Source organism: Grus americana, chromosome 6 (genome assembly GCF_028858705.1).
Source record: "Grus americana isolate bGruAme1 chromosome 6, bGruAme1.mat, whole genome shotgun sequence".
NCBI lineage: Eukaryota > Metazoa > Chordata > Aves > Gruiformes > Gruidae > Grus > Grus americana.
The window spans coordinates 27,163,314-27,180,451 of record NC_072857.1 but is presented as its reverse complement, the minus strand read 5'-3'; the positions used below and the strand labels follow the sequence as shown (position 1 = coordinate 27,180,451).

General features: G+C 33.4%; 1 protein-coding gene across 3 annotated transcripts in view; it reads left to right on the top strand.

Moving 5' to 3' along the window:
* CERKL (ceramide kinase like) overlaps positions 1-17,138 on the top strand; it is a 55,659-nt gene that overhangs the window by 20,861 nt on the left and 17,660 nt on the right. For all 3 annotated transcript variants that reach the window (XM_054829903.1, XM_054829904.1, XM_054829905.1), the window contains exons 2-4: positions 4,283-4,525; positions 10,426-10,557; positions 16,585-16,648. In XM_054829903.1, coding sequence (XP_054685878.1) covers positions 4,283-4,525; positions 10,426-10,557; positions 16,585-16,648 — 439 coding nt within the window. The remainder of the gene's footprint in view (positions 1-4,282; positions 4,526-10,425; positions 10,558-16,584; positions 16,649-17,138) is intronic.

Sequence of the window (17,138 nt, the reverse complement as noted above, 5' to 3'; positions counted from 1 at the left end):
ACACTGGACTCAGCTATAGCAATCAACTATTAACGAAGTAAACTTTGAAAGTGTAATGGGACAGAGAGCCTAAAATGTTTAAGAGATTTATCTGTTAAATGTAGTTAAATGGGGCTAGGTGTCTTGCGAAAGGTCATAGGAAGAATTTATGACCAAGGGAGCATAACCCATTTTCCTTTCTGTCCAATTCTCATACTTGAATTTTACAGTCACATTTCATATGTATTTTCTACCATTTTCCATGTACTTGAGATATTTGTTATGGAAATTAAGTCCTCAAATACCACTTCTAGATGTTTGGCCTCTATGGTAGGAAAACAATCCAATAAATGTTTTATTGTTGAAGTGTTGGTGTTTATATTTTAATAACATACTTCTCTTTACAAACTATTCTATTTTTTACTAATACTGCTTTTTTCTTTGTGTATGTTTTCATCAATTTTGCTGTAAACATGAGATAATCTATTTGTTTAAAGCCTAGTTTAACACTCTTAGCTAATTAAAATTTGGTTTGCTATTTACAATTAAACTGTATTTGAATGCATTAGCCCCTTACCCTTTGATTTAGCTGTGTGTGGTGTATTTAGACTTAATTTTTTATTAAGTAAGAGATTAGACTACCATAAATAGGAAAAATGTAGGATAGTCTCATTGCTTGAAATCAGTGGAGAGGGTAAATGGGGGCATAAAACTTCCTAGAAATTCATATATCCAAGCAGGCTTTTTTTCATGCTGCATTTAAAAAAAAAAAAAAAAAAAGTGGACATGTGCAGAAACTGTGAGTACAATTAGCGTCAAGCAGATAAATCCAACTCTAATCCTGTTTACGCTCTACATCAGACAGATGTGCTGAGATTGATTTAGACAAGCCCTTGGCTTATAGTAATTTTTTTTAAAGTGCCATATATTCTGTTTTTGTTAGATCTTTGTTAAATGTTAAGTGCTGTTAGTTTTACTCTTCTCTAACGCCTATAACCTACTTTATACAGGTTCCCTCTCTGCTCTCATGATGACAGGGCAGCCTGGTAGAAGAGATTATCTTTATTCCTTGTAATTAAATTGACTTTTTTTTTTCCAGAAGATACAACAATGGGAAGTGGGTACTGAATTAAATAAATAGCATGATATCTAATAGATGTATACTTAAATCTCTTGCAAGAACAGATGGTACCCAATATCTTTCTAAGTAATGTGAGAGGACAGTTAATGTCCTGAAACAGCTAGCAATAACCAATATGATACTAACGAACCAATAGGTTTTTTGAAGTTTAAAAAAGTGTCTAATACAATATATGTTTTATTTTTAAAGTAACCTTGGTTGTTATCACATACTAGAAATATTTTTTATAAATGTAGCTCATGACTTAAATTTTCTTTATCCGAATTGTTTTATAAAATTTTACTGCGTTTGTGATGATCTTATTTTCAGTAAAAATAGAAGAAAATTATAGAATATACCTAGTGGCTTTTATGCAGATTTCTTTAGTGAAAATTGGCTGTCCTAATCCAACTAGCTAGTTCAATATTTCCTCTACAATTAAAAACTTGAGGATGATGCTTTTGTATGATTCAGTATTCCTACAGTTCAAATGCTTCTCCAAGCTGTATCTGGAAATGTATTCCAGTAGAACAACTATATATCAAATACTATTTTTGAAAATGTAGTGCTGGATAGTAAGAATGTATTATTTTAATTTTCAAAAGTTTTGATGTGCATCTGAGCAACACAGGAATTTGATAAATACAGAGTAAGAGGAAGATGTAAAAGGAAATAAAAATCTTGCTGAAATAGCATGAAAAGAAAAGCCAAGCCAAGCCTTACCTGGCTTATGACTAAATGTCATTCAATGAAAGCCATTGGGGGAATGAAAAGTATTTTAACAGGCCTTCATTAACTTGATTTGTGCAGGACAAATAAGCTAATGTTTGTAATTTATTTGTTATTAGCATAACAGAATTTGTGATATTCTCAGCAAAACTAGTAGTTTAGTCTAAAATGTTTGTTTAAAAATATTTAAAAAACAAACCCATTTAGCATATGTGTATTGGTTTGGAGGAATAAATGCTGCAGCTCGATTGTTGCTGCAGAACAATTGTTGCTATAATTCACGTGTCTTTGTGTTTACCCATTTTCCTAAAATGTTGAGCTTGCATGCTGGAATTTGTAGTGGTCTGTATGTCTGACAGGGAGACTTTCTGGAAAAAGATAAGCAGCCCCCTCGAAAATGCTGGTTTTAAAATTAAAGCAAGTCTTAAATAAAGGTATTAAACTATGTAGTTCTAGGTAAGTGATTCAGGATATCACAAGTAACTGTTTCATTGAAGGCCAACAAAGACTGTTGACCCCCAAATGCTTTAGAAGAGCAATACAAAGTTTGAAAAAAATCAAGATCTTGAATTTGGTAATGTTAGTATTGAGGTTGCTTGTGCAATGTCCTCTCACCCTCTGAGTCTATGCAAATTCATAGTTCATACTTATGATTCATAGGAATCATACTTTTTTTTTTCTTTTATCTTGCAGAAAATGCTGCAATCATTGCAGTAGTTTAAGCTTTGTTTTGTTTTCTATCGTTTGGTGAGTTTCCTCCTGTTTATCTGTTGTCTGTAGTGCAGATTTTCAGAAGTACACAATTCCCCATGTACTATCTCAATGCACACAAGCATTTACTTGTCACAGTATTCCTTCTAAGAATAGAAAGATTTCAGTCCAATTTTACACCTTAGTAGCTGACATATGGAGAAATTAAGATGGTAAAATGTACAAGTTGGAAAAATATGTGGGAAGCATAATAAGGTCATGCTTCTATCTCTAGCAGGTTATTTGGTATGGAACAGGAAAAGGTGGGTTGGTTGGGAATTGTCAGGAGAGGTAGTACTGACTTGAGCTTTAGCTGTGTTAGCATAGCTGAAGTGCAGTCCTCCAGGATTTCTGGACAGAAAAATGTTCACTGCATAGTCTGGTTCAAGAAATGATGTTGACAAATGCCAGCGTTAAACTGTTACAAGAATTAACACAGGCTTCTTTTTCCCTGTCAGAAGAAGAATGACTTTCTGAAGCCCTCAGCTTCATCTGGTGTAATGAAGTAGGTGATACATGATTTTGCAGTCTCAGCTGCAGTGCTGCCCATCTTTCCCAGGAAGATAGTTTATTTAAAATAGACTTTTGCAGCTTCTCCCTGGCACTTCAGTACGGCGTGCAGCAAATATTCATCAAAGAGAATGTTACGGGTTTTGCTATTAAGAAACCACTTGACTGAACTGTTGCTAGATTTGGAAAAGGTTTCTGGTTTCCAGCTTTTCTTGCCTTGGGCTGCAAAGGGACTTTTATTGGTCTAGTGTTCCAGATCTGCTGTAATTACAAAGAAATCAGGGAATCTTTTTGTGTCCAGAGTATCTGACACCTGCAGGAATCGTGACATTTTTCCTTCAGCCTGTGTATTTGACGTTTTTGAGGAATCAGGTGTTTTACAGCTCAAGAGAGCAGAAAACGGAGAAGCCTGTACCACAGTGGTTCAGTTGATACATCTCCAGGCGGCATTTGGAACTAGTGTCATTGCAGTGATAGTGTCTGCAGCCACAGGGTCCATGTGTATAACAGCCCCAAGATAAGAAAACCTTCATTCATTTAATTCCAGCCCTAACACAAATCTCCCATGGGATGAAGGTCTTGAACTGTCGCGAGAATTTTTGAAACTATTTTTCTTTTACTTGTCTTCTAAAGTAAATTCATGACTTGAAAATGAAAGATAAGATGGGTGACATGCTTTTGGTTTATTTTGCTATTTTTGCTTGACTATTTTCTGATATGTCTCTAGTTCACATCCGAAAGGCAGCAGTTGTATCAAATGAAAAAATACATTGAGCATATAGTCAGCTTGGGTCATAACACACTTTCTGATCTATGACTTAGAATACAACTGCTGAGATTGCTATGATTTAGGAGAATAAAATGAAGAATTTGCTTTTTGAATGAAAAAAATTGCTTCACTGTTCTTAGAGTCTGCAATTTTATTCTTTTTTTTTTTTTTTAATATCAGAAAAGAGATTAAATAACCTCTTTGAAACAGTGTTATCTGTATAGCTGGATACGTAACCTAAGTAATAGACAGTTGGTAAAAAGACCAGTGATTGAGGCAAATGATATGCAATAAGTTTCAATATAGGCATGAACAGATGCAACAAATGAAGCTAGAGATGAAGCCATAACAATATTTTTTTTAGATATTACTTCTAATCATATTGATAATGCTTCTTTTTTTTTTTTTTTTTTTCCCCTCTACAGGTGATTCCAGTATGGTTTTACAGGCTCAGGAGGAGATAATTGAAATGAAAGATGTATTTTCAGTAAAACTGAAACGTCGTCGTTTTGTAGGACAGAAAAAAGGTGGTACTTTGTTGGGTATCACGATTTTTAAATGCTTGAATAAAGAAGAGAATAAACTAACAGACTGTGCTATCCATTTAAATAACTTAAGTGAAGATCATTGTCATTCGTGGTTTAGACATCTGAAGGAAATTTTGAATGGTAAGCATTTAATTGGGGTTGATGTCATTATTTCAGACTTGTTTCTATTGGCAATACATCAGATTGAATGAAGCTTAGAAAAATATTTGCCTGTGGCAATTAAGACACATGGATATGAATGTTATTGCTGAAAAACGTTTACTTCTGAAGTTTTACATGGTGAAGTGTAAAATTTAGGAAAGTGACAATAATTGACTAATGCATCTATAAAAATTAAACAAAATGATGTTATTTTTTGGAAGTTATTTAAAATAAGTAGCTTATTGTATTCTGACTGAAGAGTCTTCTGGGAAATCTGTTTCTTAAAGAAATAAAATATATTGTTTATGTTTTCAATGGAATTGCAGCAAATCTGATGGTACTACAGTTGTTGCAGTCCTGGCAACTCTTCAGGGACTTCCTGGTGACTGTTTAAGAGCTCCCACTTGAGACCTGCAGATTCTTTAAGAGACTAATGGGAGAGGCTTTCCTCCTCATAAATTCACAGGTGGAAGTGCTCTTAAGGTTCTGGAGGACTCTTATTGTATAATTTGATACAGAATGTATTGACACTAACTAATGATGAGAGGCAATTCTTTATTTTAAAAATATCTTTCTGTGTTTGCCTGGGCTAATGCCAGTTTCAGGATGCTTTGTTTAACCCATGGTAGTTGTATTTTTTTCATGGAAGCTGTATCAAACTTAAGAAAAAAGTATTCACAATATAGAGGGGAAAAAAACCCCAACCCCACAACAAACCAAAGCTTTTCACTGTAATTTAATACCATCAATATTGGAAAGACACATAGCACACTTGTGATTTAAAAACATAAAACAACAAAAAAACCCCCACAAACCAAACTCTCTGATTTAGCTCCAAAATGTGTCTCTGTTTACAGACTATAGCAAATGAGTTTATTACAAAAGAAAAACAATCCATCTTGTAACAGACTATGAAAACTCCACCTGAATTGTTAATACTGAGCCAGATTACAGAATTCAAATCTTACACATCTGTAGTGTTTGTAGCAAACTTTCAACAGCAATTTTTAGTGTACTTCTAGTAAAGGGACTTTGTCAAAAGCAGATACTAGAGAAAGTAAAACAGCATTCTTACATTGCTTGCTTACAATATGCTTTGGATTTTCCAAATAAAAATGTGTCTTAAAAAATGCCTTCCCTTGCCCCTTTTCGAAAGACTTTATCACAAAATATCTAAATCTGCAGAAGTGCCAAGATTCTTGCAGATCTCCAGCTACCCATAAAGGCAAGGACATTTGCATAAGGAGCAAATGTCTGTTTTGTTCCCAGATTACCCTCCATCTATCAGGAGCAGTGATACCATATGTTCACAGAAAAAAAGCTGCAGTATCTCTTGCTCAGGTTGCCTTGACTTCGAGGTGCTGGCTCTGTTTTATAGCTCTGTAATTGGAAGCCACCTGAACCTGAAAACAGCATTCTGTGCAGTGCTGCTGTTTGTAGTTCTTCCCTCAGCCACAGTCTTTCTCCAGAAGCTCAAACCTCGTGCAGACTTTTCTTCATCTCTAATCAGTACATTTTTCTTCTTTCTTTTCACTTCAGGAATAATCAGGACTCAGAGAGAAAAAAATAACCAAACACAACCCCCCAAATGTCATTTACTAATGTGTATATTGTTTTAAGTTCTGTAATTACAATAAAAGTAGGTTTTGCACTATTACATTTTGAACTCTGAGTAGATATTCAAACTGCCTTTCTATTCAGAAAATCACCAAAAAAGCAGCAGCATTTCTGCATTCAGTGTGGCAGAGACACATTATCAGTTATTCAAACAATGATGGAATAGTAATGGTATAATTCAGAAAAAAGTCTTCTGATTTAAAATATACCAAACATTGGTAGGAATTTCCCAGTGGGATACAAGTCTGGACTAAAAGTATAAAATGCAGATAAGTTCTCTTGATTCCTCAGTAACTGAAATCTCAAAAGGCACATTGATATATCTCTGCTTGAAATGGTAATGAATTTTCATAGTTTTTGCCACAGCTTGTTTTCATTAATAGTGCTGATGACAACTTTGTTGCTCAACTCAGACTGGCTCCTTTTTGTTTTCCTTATGAACTGCAGGATAAAGTTAAAATTTCAGCCTTCTAATATAGTCAAAACTTAAGTGTCCATATCTCTTTTTTTCCTAATCTACCTGATCACAAAGTAAATTTTCATTAACTGCTGCATTATTTACTTGAAGGTTTTTATTGCTTCTAGGCTAGAGCAAATGAAAAGCAGGTGATTTACCAAAGTAGAGTCTGTATATGTTTGGATATGGCTGTCAGTAAACATGTACTTTCATTTGTGAGAATGGCTAAATATTACTAAAAAGTGTGTCTCCTTTGAAAATAAATGCAAGTTCTATTTGTTTACCTTACTCTGACAAGTTTTTAGATTTTTATGCATATACATTAATTAAGGAACAACAGTAGCGAGTTTATCAGTGATGATACAAGCTAAAGTTTTATCTGGAGATTTGGTCTAGTGAAGATTTCATTTTTTTTCTGAAATACCATGTACCCATGTTTCCCTTTTACTGTGCTCTTTGTGTCTGACACAAATGTTTCTTGCACAGTTTTTTCTGCTCATTCTTACTCTCTTCAGAATGAGTATCCCTTGTTGCTTTGAATTTGAGTTCAGAGTACTTCAAAGTCTAACTAGGCTATAATTGTCTATGAAGCCTGTTATCATATAAGTGAGCACACAGATATACTATAGTTGTTTAGAATATAGTTACAGTGGCTGCTATTATGGATTTTTGTGTGTGGGTGACAGTAACAAAACACAGGTGCTACCATCTTCCCACTTTTAAGTTCTTATTTTCCACATAACGTTCCTGCTGTCCATGTGCATGCCAGCTAGATATGAAGAGCTTGCTCAATGGTGTTGAGGAAAACTGATCTGTATATCGCATAATTGTTAATCTAATGTAAAACGACTGCTGCCATCTTAGGGCATGCACCTATGGAGCCTTGGTTCTGGCCTGGCTCTTGAAAAGTCCTGAACGGCAGCTTAGACAGATTCTAATATGCTGCTGATCTCATGTCAGACCTGTTGTACACCTTATTCTCTGATTTCCATTTATACATCGTATCTTTTTGTACTGGACTTACGGGCATGTACAGTGGATGTACTGCATCAGTGGGATTCACTGTTTAATTTAAAATCTTCTGGGCATGCAAACACCCAGTGTTTCTTAAAGGGTTAAGACAGGCCCAGGAATAAGAGAAAATGCATAATTATCAATGCTCATCCATTTTTTAAAATTTCTTTTTAGCAACATAAGACTTATTTTTATTAACAGTTAATTTGAAAAAGTTTTACTTAAAAGCTGTAAACTAACAGAAGACAGTAAATATGGTTATGAATAGATGATAAAGTAGCAAAAAATGCATGGAGCGCATTTTATTTTTATCTACTATTCTGTAGTACCTCTCACACTGGGATTTGATACGAATGTCTGAAACTTCATGCATGAAGTTTTAATTAAACCATTAATGTTAAACATTAACTTTGGTTAGTTAATATTAACAGTGGCGTCTCCATAGTTACACTAACAAATCTGTCTCATATTATTAGTCTTCCTCATGTCTAATATTCTTACTGTTGTATAAAGCATTTATAAATGTGTGCAATAATGACATGATTCCAGGCTCTTAACTTTTGTAACATGAATCCATTTTCATAAAGCTAAGAACTGAAAGCAGCACAGATGCATGTCTGAGCATAGCGTCTCTGCTGCCCTCTCAGCCTTTGTTTTCAGAACACCCTGATTGACCCACCACCCTTCACGGTTCACTGATTCACTTGATAGATCAAGTTTAAACTAGTGCATATTAGCACATTTGTTAGTACTAGAGGAACAGTTGGCCTTCCTGCTTTAGGCTGCTGGTTCATTTCAAATGGAGCAGCCACAGAAAACAATAACAGAATACCAGTTAGGAGAACACCAAAAGGCTGACAGACTGAAATCACTTGCAGACTGTAGTAAATGAGATTTGATTCGTTCATTCATATAGATGTTGTTAAAGTAAATTAAAAGACGATTATTATTTTAAAATACTTTTAAAGAAGTTTCACTATAAAAATATGTGAAAGCTTAATCTTTGACTACTATTGGATGTTCTTTCATTAAACTCAGTTGTGTGGTGTGTTAGAACATGTCCAGTGCACGCTGGGAATGATAAATAAAAATTTTTGTCATGATGACCCATTCATGTCAGTTGACAATCATCTGGCACAAACAAAACTGCGTCAGTAGTGTACCATATCTTTGCTCAAGTGCAGATTGTTGTGATACCTATTTCTATAAATAAGATAGTTTACCTTTCTAAAAAAGTAAATTGATTCAGGTAGTCATAAAGAGAATATTATAACACTTTTATCCTGTGAATTCATTTGATTCTTGAAAATCCCTCTAGGATTTATGTATTAACTCTGATGTACTTTTTAATGATATTCTAATATATATAATCATATATACAGTTCCTGTTTGAGAAGAAGGTGATGAACAATTTTTTTTTTGTTTTTAAAAAAGGAAACAAGAATTCAATTAAGTTTCTTTAAAAATCTAAGAATTTTTTCCCACCAACTGAAAAGTCTGTAGTCCTTTGTCACATTCTTTGATGTGCTTAAATAAGTGAAAAAATCATCTATGGGGCTTTCATAATTGTTATGTTTTGATTTTAAGGAATACTTTCCCTTTTGATGCTGAAATAGTATTTAGTTAGATATTCTCTGAGGAATTGTTCCTGTTCAGTTGTTGAGGTAGAGTAAGTAGGAAGAGCTTCAGACACTCTGAAGGTACATGTGGCTTTAAAAATGGAAGTAATACTCTGCATGGGACAGGAAAATGTGCTTTCACTTTTGGCTCCTTTTGGAGTTGTGGCCTACTACTGATTTTCCTGAATGTTGAAAGCAGTATACTTGCCAGATATTCTAGCTTTCATTTGGTTAAGAGAGTGATAGTCTAACCTGATACTAAAAGAAAATTTAGAGTCATAAATGAATGAATTGAATACAAAATTGTTCAAATAACATATTTTAAATAACTACCAAAGAAACAGCAGTATTGTATGCCACCAACCTCACTGAATCATGGCAATTGTAGGAATTCTAGAGAAGAGAACTTGAAAAGTAATGTTATTGTTTTAGTATAAATTATTTACTATTCAACAAAATGCCATATTCCAAATAATAATGTTACTTCATAGGATCAATGTGCAAGACAAGGTACTGTTTGCATAGCAGTATTTCATGGTGATGTTTGCTCAGACTTTGTTACTTTGAAAACCTAAATGTCACTTTTTGAAAAATAAAATTAACAATAATACTCAGTTTTCTGAATGATATTACCAAGTTTTCTATTTATTTGGACCTCTTTCAAGATGTGGGAATTTCATTTTCACTGTTTTACTGTTCAGTCTCAGAAAACAAAATATGGGATTGTAGTATCATTTTTTTGGGGTGTTATTGTCATATGCCTGCTGGGACTGTTTCATATTAAATTCCAAAAAGGCTATGTTTTGATGTTTGGGGTTTTTTTTGTTGCCCAGTCTTATACCTTCTCCACATTTACCTTGCTCCTGTATCAGGGCTTAACTAGGTTATGACATATATTTCTTTTTTTTTTTTTTTTCTCCTTCCTGGTTCCTACAATGTTTTGGTTAGTGTGTGATTCATTTCTACTGTTGATTAGCTGTACACAAAAAAGTAATCAGTACTGTAATTTTAAGATAAATAGCACACATCCAAGAAGAAATAGAGACTTTTTTTTTTTAGACTATAATTTACTGAGCATGTTAAAATAATGGTTCTAATATTAAAAAAATAATTTAAGCTTTAAAAATTGCTGGGCTATGTGTAATCTTAAATATTTTGTGTTTTCTTTTTAGGCTTTCAAAATAGACCAAAATCCTTAAAAGTGTTTGTTAATCCAAGCAGCCACAAAAGAGAAGCCACTCATGTTTATTATGAAAAAGTTGCACCTCTTTTTAAGCTTGCTGACATCAAAACTGATGTCACAGGTAAGTTGCTTCAAAAGCATATTTTATTTGTTTGTGAAACTAGTGTTTAAGCATGCAAGACAATTTGAATTTACTGCTAATCCTGATTGGCTTTGCCTGCAAGTAGTGCATTTGGAACTGTAGTTAATACAATACAATATATTTTTATTTCATCAAAAATGTTTTAGTAATACTGTTATTCATTGAATATTTTCCCCCTATAGTTATCAATACTAGTAATTTTTTTTTTTTTTACTTTTTAAAAGCAGGCATTCTATAAAAAGAAACAAGTATTTGATGTCTGACAGTCTTGTATGTGCTTGCTAAGAGTTGTTCCTGCATTCTGACAAACACATGTCCTTAAATATTACTTCTCTTCTAAGAATGTCTATTGGCCTGATATCATAAGAGGGGCTTATCCAAAGGACACATTATTTCTGGATTCTGACTCAGTTTCAGGGATGACCTGGAAGCCTAAGTGCTTAAGTTCTGTAATGACAAGGGCAGTCCTCGTGAGGCACATGGGAACGACTTGGTGTCTGGAGAACACGAAGGTACAACTTTAATATTGTAGTGATGCTGCCTTCTGCTCAACAATGGGTTCCCAATAGCAGCTTTGGATTTAATTTTCAATTTCTGCCAGAGTTCTGCTTTATGTCCTGAATTTGCCCTTTTGTTGTTTCATTTAATAGACTTTTTATAAGAAATTGAACAGGGAAACAATGAATTTTCTTAAAGAAGTAAAATATTAATGTTCTGATCATTACTTCTGCCCCGTTCTATGAAAAGACCAAAGCTTATGTGGTATCAAATTTGGTCCTAAAACCCACCCATGTTTACAGAGAAATTACATTAGTATTTCCCATTCTGAATAATTTTTATCCATAGTATTACGATTCCCTTTAATACACTGCTAATTTTTGATTATGCATTTCATATCCGTGTGAAGTGTAAACTCTGATGCAAGACATTTTAACACCAAAGAGTCTTTCTCCTATGTCTGTTGTAATTGGTTTGCAAAATAATCAGTGCCAGCTTAAGCAAATTATAAGGCAGAGGGCTCATCCTACAGTTGTCCCTTAAACTTCTTGTGAAATCATGACTAGTTCAGGTGGCAGGCCAAAAATCATTCTGAGCAGATCTGATTTAGGCGTAAGGATATAATAACATAAGAAGTACTTGTATATGAGATTTATCTTGCTAATTTTATTACCCATGTCTATGTATTTTCAAATTACTTGGGCTACAATTTAAAGTAAAATCAGATGAAGATTAAAGACACATGAGGATAAGTGAGAAAAACATTGTCTGTGTTAAAATTCTGTAGTGATAATTTCCTAACTTCCCTTAAGTGATAAAGCAATTTCAGCAGCTTTATATAATTTTTGATTCACAGACATATTTTTCACCTGCACGGCATAGATGATAGTGTAAACAGGTTAATAAAAATGCTGTCGTCTTAGAAGTTGAACTTAGCCTTGTTTGGTCACAATTTTTTTTAAAAAAGGGTTTTTTTGGTCATGCAAACCTTAGAGATGACCGTCTTATTGTTAAGTTAGTTATTCCTTTACTTTAAGCAACTATTTAAACAAAATTACCTTTTAAAAATTTTATTCCTTACTACTTTGCTAAAGGCAGCATTATCATTAGTCTGTGTAAGATTACATTTTTAGCTATGTAATGTCACATAGAATCCTAAAGCTGAACTAATAAGTCAAATCTGTATCAATAGTTTTTAATATTAATTCATAGAATTTAATATAAGCTATGAATATAATTTCTAGTGGTTTAAAAAACATTTTTCCTAATTGAAAAAAACAGTTTAAAAGTTTTTTTTATTTTATTATTTTTCTTTTAAAGTTTGAAAATAAACTTCTGGTTTTAGCCAGATAAGTGTTTAATGGCTTATCCCTAAAATAAGGTTATTTTGGCAATATCCAAATACTATTGTGCTTATTAGCTGCCTAACACTCCTCCTACAGGCAAAATGAGAAAATTGCATTACAGTTTTAAATGCTAGTAAGAGATCTAAGTAATTAAGAACTATGCATTAAAAAAAAAAAAAAGAAGAGGTGGTAGTGGGTGCTGAGTGAAAGTTCTGTCTACTGGTACCATCTTCTAATAAAACTAAATGCCTCATTTCAAGTCATTTGAACAGGCTTTTTTCCTCCCATAATTGGTTTGGATTTTGTGAGGTTGGAGTGCGCATCTCACTGCTACTGCTTTTTTGAAACATGGCCATTATTTACATACACAGTGATGTACAAAGGTGTGTTAGGTAATAAAAGTTGAAGGCTTTCGTACAATTTTTACACTGAAGATAGTTTACTTTTAGTCTTTTTGTGTACACATATTTAAAGGTTATAATTAATTGCACACAAAAATCTTAAAGCAAATTTGAATCTCTGAAGTGACTTTCAGCACATACACAATAAAACACTTGCAGGTTACTAAAAAAACCGACAACCCAACAAACTTTGACAGTGGAGGGCTGAAAGACGGAGCTCTCCTTATCCAGTCTTGTATGTTGGTAGCTGGCTGTTGTTTCCTGCATGGTCAAGCTTGCCAGATCTTATTCTTCACTGTAACTTCTGTTGGAATAAACTTTTTTTTAATTCAGAAGTTTGGAATGGAGGTATTTTCTCCTACTTAAGGATATACAGTCAAAAGGCATGTATGTAAATAAGTGAATTCAGAAATAGCATTTACTTTCTCCAATTATCTTTAAATTTGGTTGGTTTTTATTTTTCTCCCCCCCCCCCCCCCCATTACTTTGCACACTACAGATGTATTTTAGTGAAATTCACCAAAGATCTTAAAGAGGGGATTGTGTTTTGTTGGGCTTTTGGGTTATTTTTGTTACATGGAATAAACAAATCTCTGAAGCGCTCAGTGCAGTAGAAAGTGGGAATTAGAAAATTTAAACTGAAACAGTGCTTTAACTGCAGCTTAGGCTAAGCAATACTTAAAACCTGGTCTTTATACAGTGTTTTAAGAGTTCGGCAATCTTGAGTGCTGCAGCTGGGATATGTCTGTTAGAAGAACAGTGACTCTTCTAAAAATCCAGTTCAACAAAAGCTCATTCCGCATTTAGGATACCTACAAATACTGGGGAATAGTGATAATTGGAACTAGTATTTTAGAAATATATTAGTATCTTGCAAAATCTTACACACACTAAAGAAAAATAAATAAAGTAACCCCACCAAACTCCTAGTTTGTCTCCTCTTCCTAGTTTTGATTCTGCTGCTTCCATTTATGCACAGTTACAGGCTGCATGTTTAGGCGAAGCCAACAGTCTTCCCCACACCCCCATTTTTAGGGCAGAATCACAAATGAAAAGAGAGTGAGTGAGAATTGGACAAATAACAGTGGTTTAAACTTACTATACGGTAAATAACATTAATATATTTTCAGCCAGTGTGAACACCAGTTAATCTGCTGTTATCATTAGCAGTTTTAATCCTATTGACATTAGTCTGTGACACAAGTGCCAGCGTTTATACGTGTCATATGGAAGTGTCCCACGTTTTGAAGTGTTGAACTAATTATATGTTGCTTTTTCTATATGTAGGGGTTGAACCCTTAGTTTCTTGTTGGCTGTGTGAGATAGTGTATTGGAATATGTGTGACTGTTCAAATGAGTTACACTGTCAGTGCCCTTCTTTCAGAATGCTATTACTTGAAAATGTGTACTGGAATTTGCAAGTTGGGCACAAAATGGCTTTGAAAAAGGAAAACTACAATTATGCATTAGAAATGGTTGAAAAAAATTAAATTATATTTTTGTGATAATATTTTTACCAAGTATGTAATTTGAATCTTTCTCAAACTGTGAAAATACTTCTTTCTTCCTCTTACCAAAATTTGGTGTGTGGGTTTTTTGGTTGGTTGGTTTGTTTGGTTGCCCCCCCCCCCCCCCCCCCGAATTGGAATAGGACTAAATATTCAAACACCTAGCTTTTCTCCAGCTATCAGAATTTTTCATGTCCCTCCAAAGGCTGTCAAACCTACAGAAAACATTTTAGATGTGGTCTTTTTATTTCTGTGTTGGATTTTTTCAATTTTTTTCCTGCTTGATCAATTTTCTATATGTTCCCATGAAGTTTTTACTGGAGACTTCATTTTTTTTATTACCTTTTTTTTCACAGTGTTTCAAAAGAGATGCTGTGTACCTCTGACATTCTCTTATCAAATTTTAAATTTCTTGGAATTATACCAAATGTTAAGCTTTGCAGTGGTCCTCCTATATAATTTCCAAACTTAAGATATTAGATGCAAAGAGGATGGAACCCTCAGCAATCTGGCTAACACTAGTCACTTTTACTGCCTTTATTGATTTCTCTGTAGATATGAGTCCTCTTTATTTTCATGTCTTTGTTCTTTGAGTGAATTAATTTTGTAATAATAAACATAACTTGCATACATTACATTAGGAAACCACTGAGCATGTTTCTTTTACAAAACAAAATCTTATTTACCATACCATTTTAATTAGACTGTACTCATAACTTTATAAATGATGTCATGTTCGTTTAAAAAGGCATGTAACCAGGTAACCAACTGTATGTTTTCATGGGAAGATTTTCATAGTTAAGCAATGGTAAGATATTTGAACCTTTCTGCATTTTTTCACAATGCACAGTTTTATTGGTCACTTTTTTCACAATCTACAGATAATGATAAAAGGATAGTTCCCGTCAGTAAAAGCAAAACTGAGTACAATAGCTTAAATATTGTGCTTTCATCTTCTAGAAGAGGTCCTGCATGAAAGTAAATTCTGTAAATAATTCCTGAAAGCTATTTCAGTGATAGGTATTTCTGTAGCAAAATTATAATTCTCTGCCTTTGGTATCATCAAAATAACTCTAGTATTTAATTAAGAATTTCCGGAACACCAAGCACTAGAACTTTGCTAATACTGGTTGGGAGATTTTGAAGATATATGCTGATATACAATTGTTTAATATGAAGTGTAGAAAATATATCACTTTTATTTTTAATAGGTTTATTTTTTTTTAAAGTTATATATACTCAGTATATATACACACATTCTTGTATGTGTGTGTATGTATGGGGGAGAAAGAGGTATTTTCAGTTCTTGCAAGCAGCATTTGAATAGTCTGTAGAAATACTATGATAACAGGTACAGATACGGAATGATTGTTTTAGACACCACGACTAATAATTTTAACAGTGTTTAGAAACACTGGAGAAAAGCCTTGAACTATGCTAGCACCAGGGACAGACAAGCATGAAAGATTAATGTAATTTTGCATATAATGATGCACATTCTTACACAAAAAATCCATCTGCAAGTGTCATGTCAGTCAGCAAAAATCTTTGATGGGTGGCTGCAGCTGGGCTGTCTCTTCTGGCAAGGCTGGCCTAGAAAATGCTAAATGTAGTTATGATGCTTTGTGCCATCTGTAGTATGCCAGTTTATCCTGTCTTCACTGGCATTTACAGTACTATATAGGGTATCAGCACACACAGAGACATCAATGTAGAGTGACAGATTCATTTCCTCCAGAGGCTATGAACTCTGGTGTATACTTGTGCCACCTTCCTCTGTGTGTTATATTCTGTTGTCACTGGTATTTGGCTTGATTTCATACTTCTGTGGTTAACTCCTCATAATTTTGAGTTAGCAATTTGCATATCCTAACACAAAAGCAATTAAATTTGATTGATACTGAAACAATTCAATCTTTACTGAGGATATGCTTACATTTTCCTGAAGTTTACCAACTGTGTCAATGCTAAAACTTGCATTTTGATGCAACAAACGTCTTCTCTAATTCTCTGAATTTAAATACACTAAATAGCCATTTGTCTGGCAGCTGAGTTTTAATGTGTCTTGCCTTTTAGTTAGTGTAACTGTGAAACATATCTTCTCATACTTTTAATGTATTTAATGATTAAAAAAAATAATCTGAACTGAATTACTGTGTATCCATCATGTTAGAAGGGCAAAAAATAAAAAAAACCCAAACAACTTTTAAATTATCTAATATTCTGATCATTAAATAATATTATTTTCCACAGTAACTGAATATGAAGGACATGCTCTCTTGGTACTTAAAGAATGTGAACTCCAGGCATTTGATGGGTAAGTTGGTTAGTGAGAATGAATGTCATTAAACTTTATCATGTTCGTTTTTATTTCTATTCCATCCAATGCTATGCTAGTAGGTATTTCATGAGTTATTCTGTTTCACAGATACATTAAGCCTGAGAAAATCAGTTTTCATTAGATGCTTAGTTTTTTTAACTTATTGACAATAGGTATGTATTTTAGATTAATAAATAATGGTAAATAAACATAAAGCTTTCTTAAATATGCTTCATGAAAGCTTCAGTCTCTGTATTTGCAAAAATGACAAAAGTGCCTTATATTTCACTCTATCCATTCAAACGGTTCTTAAGGAGAACATTTTATCTAAAAGTAACGTGAATGTTTTTTCCATTAAAAAAAAATCATTCAAACTTACTTGAAGTCAAGAGTGAAAATGCTTGTTCAATCATTTTTAAAGGCATTGTATTTTTACATTAATCATTCAATAATAAGATTCAATGACATATAAGAATAGTTTTGCATA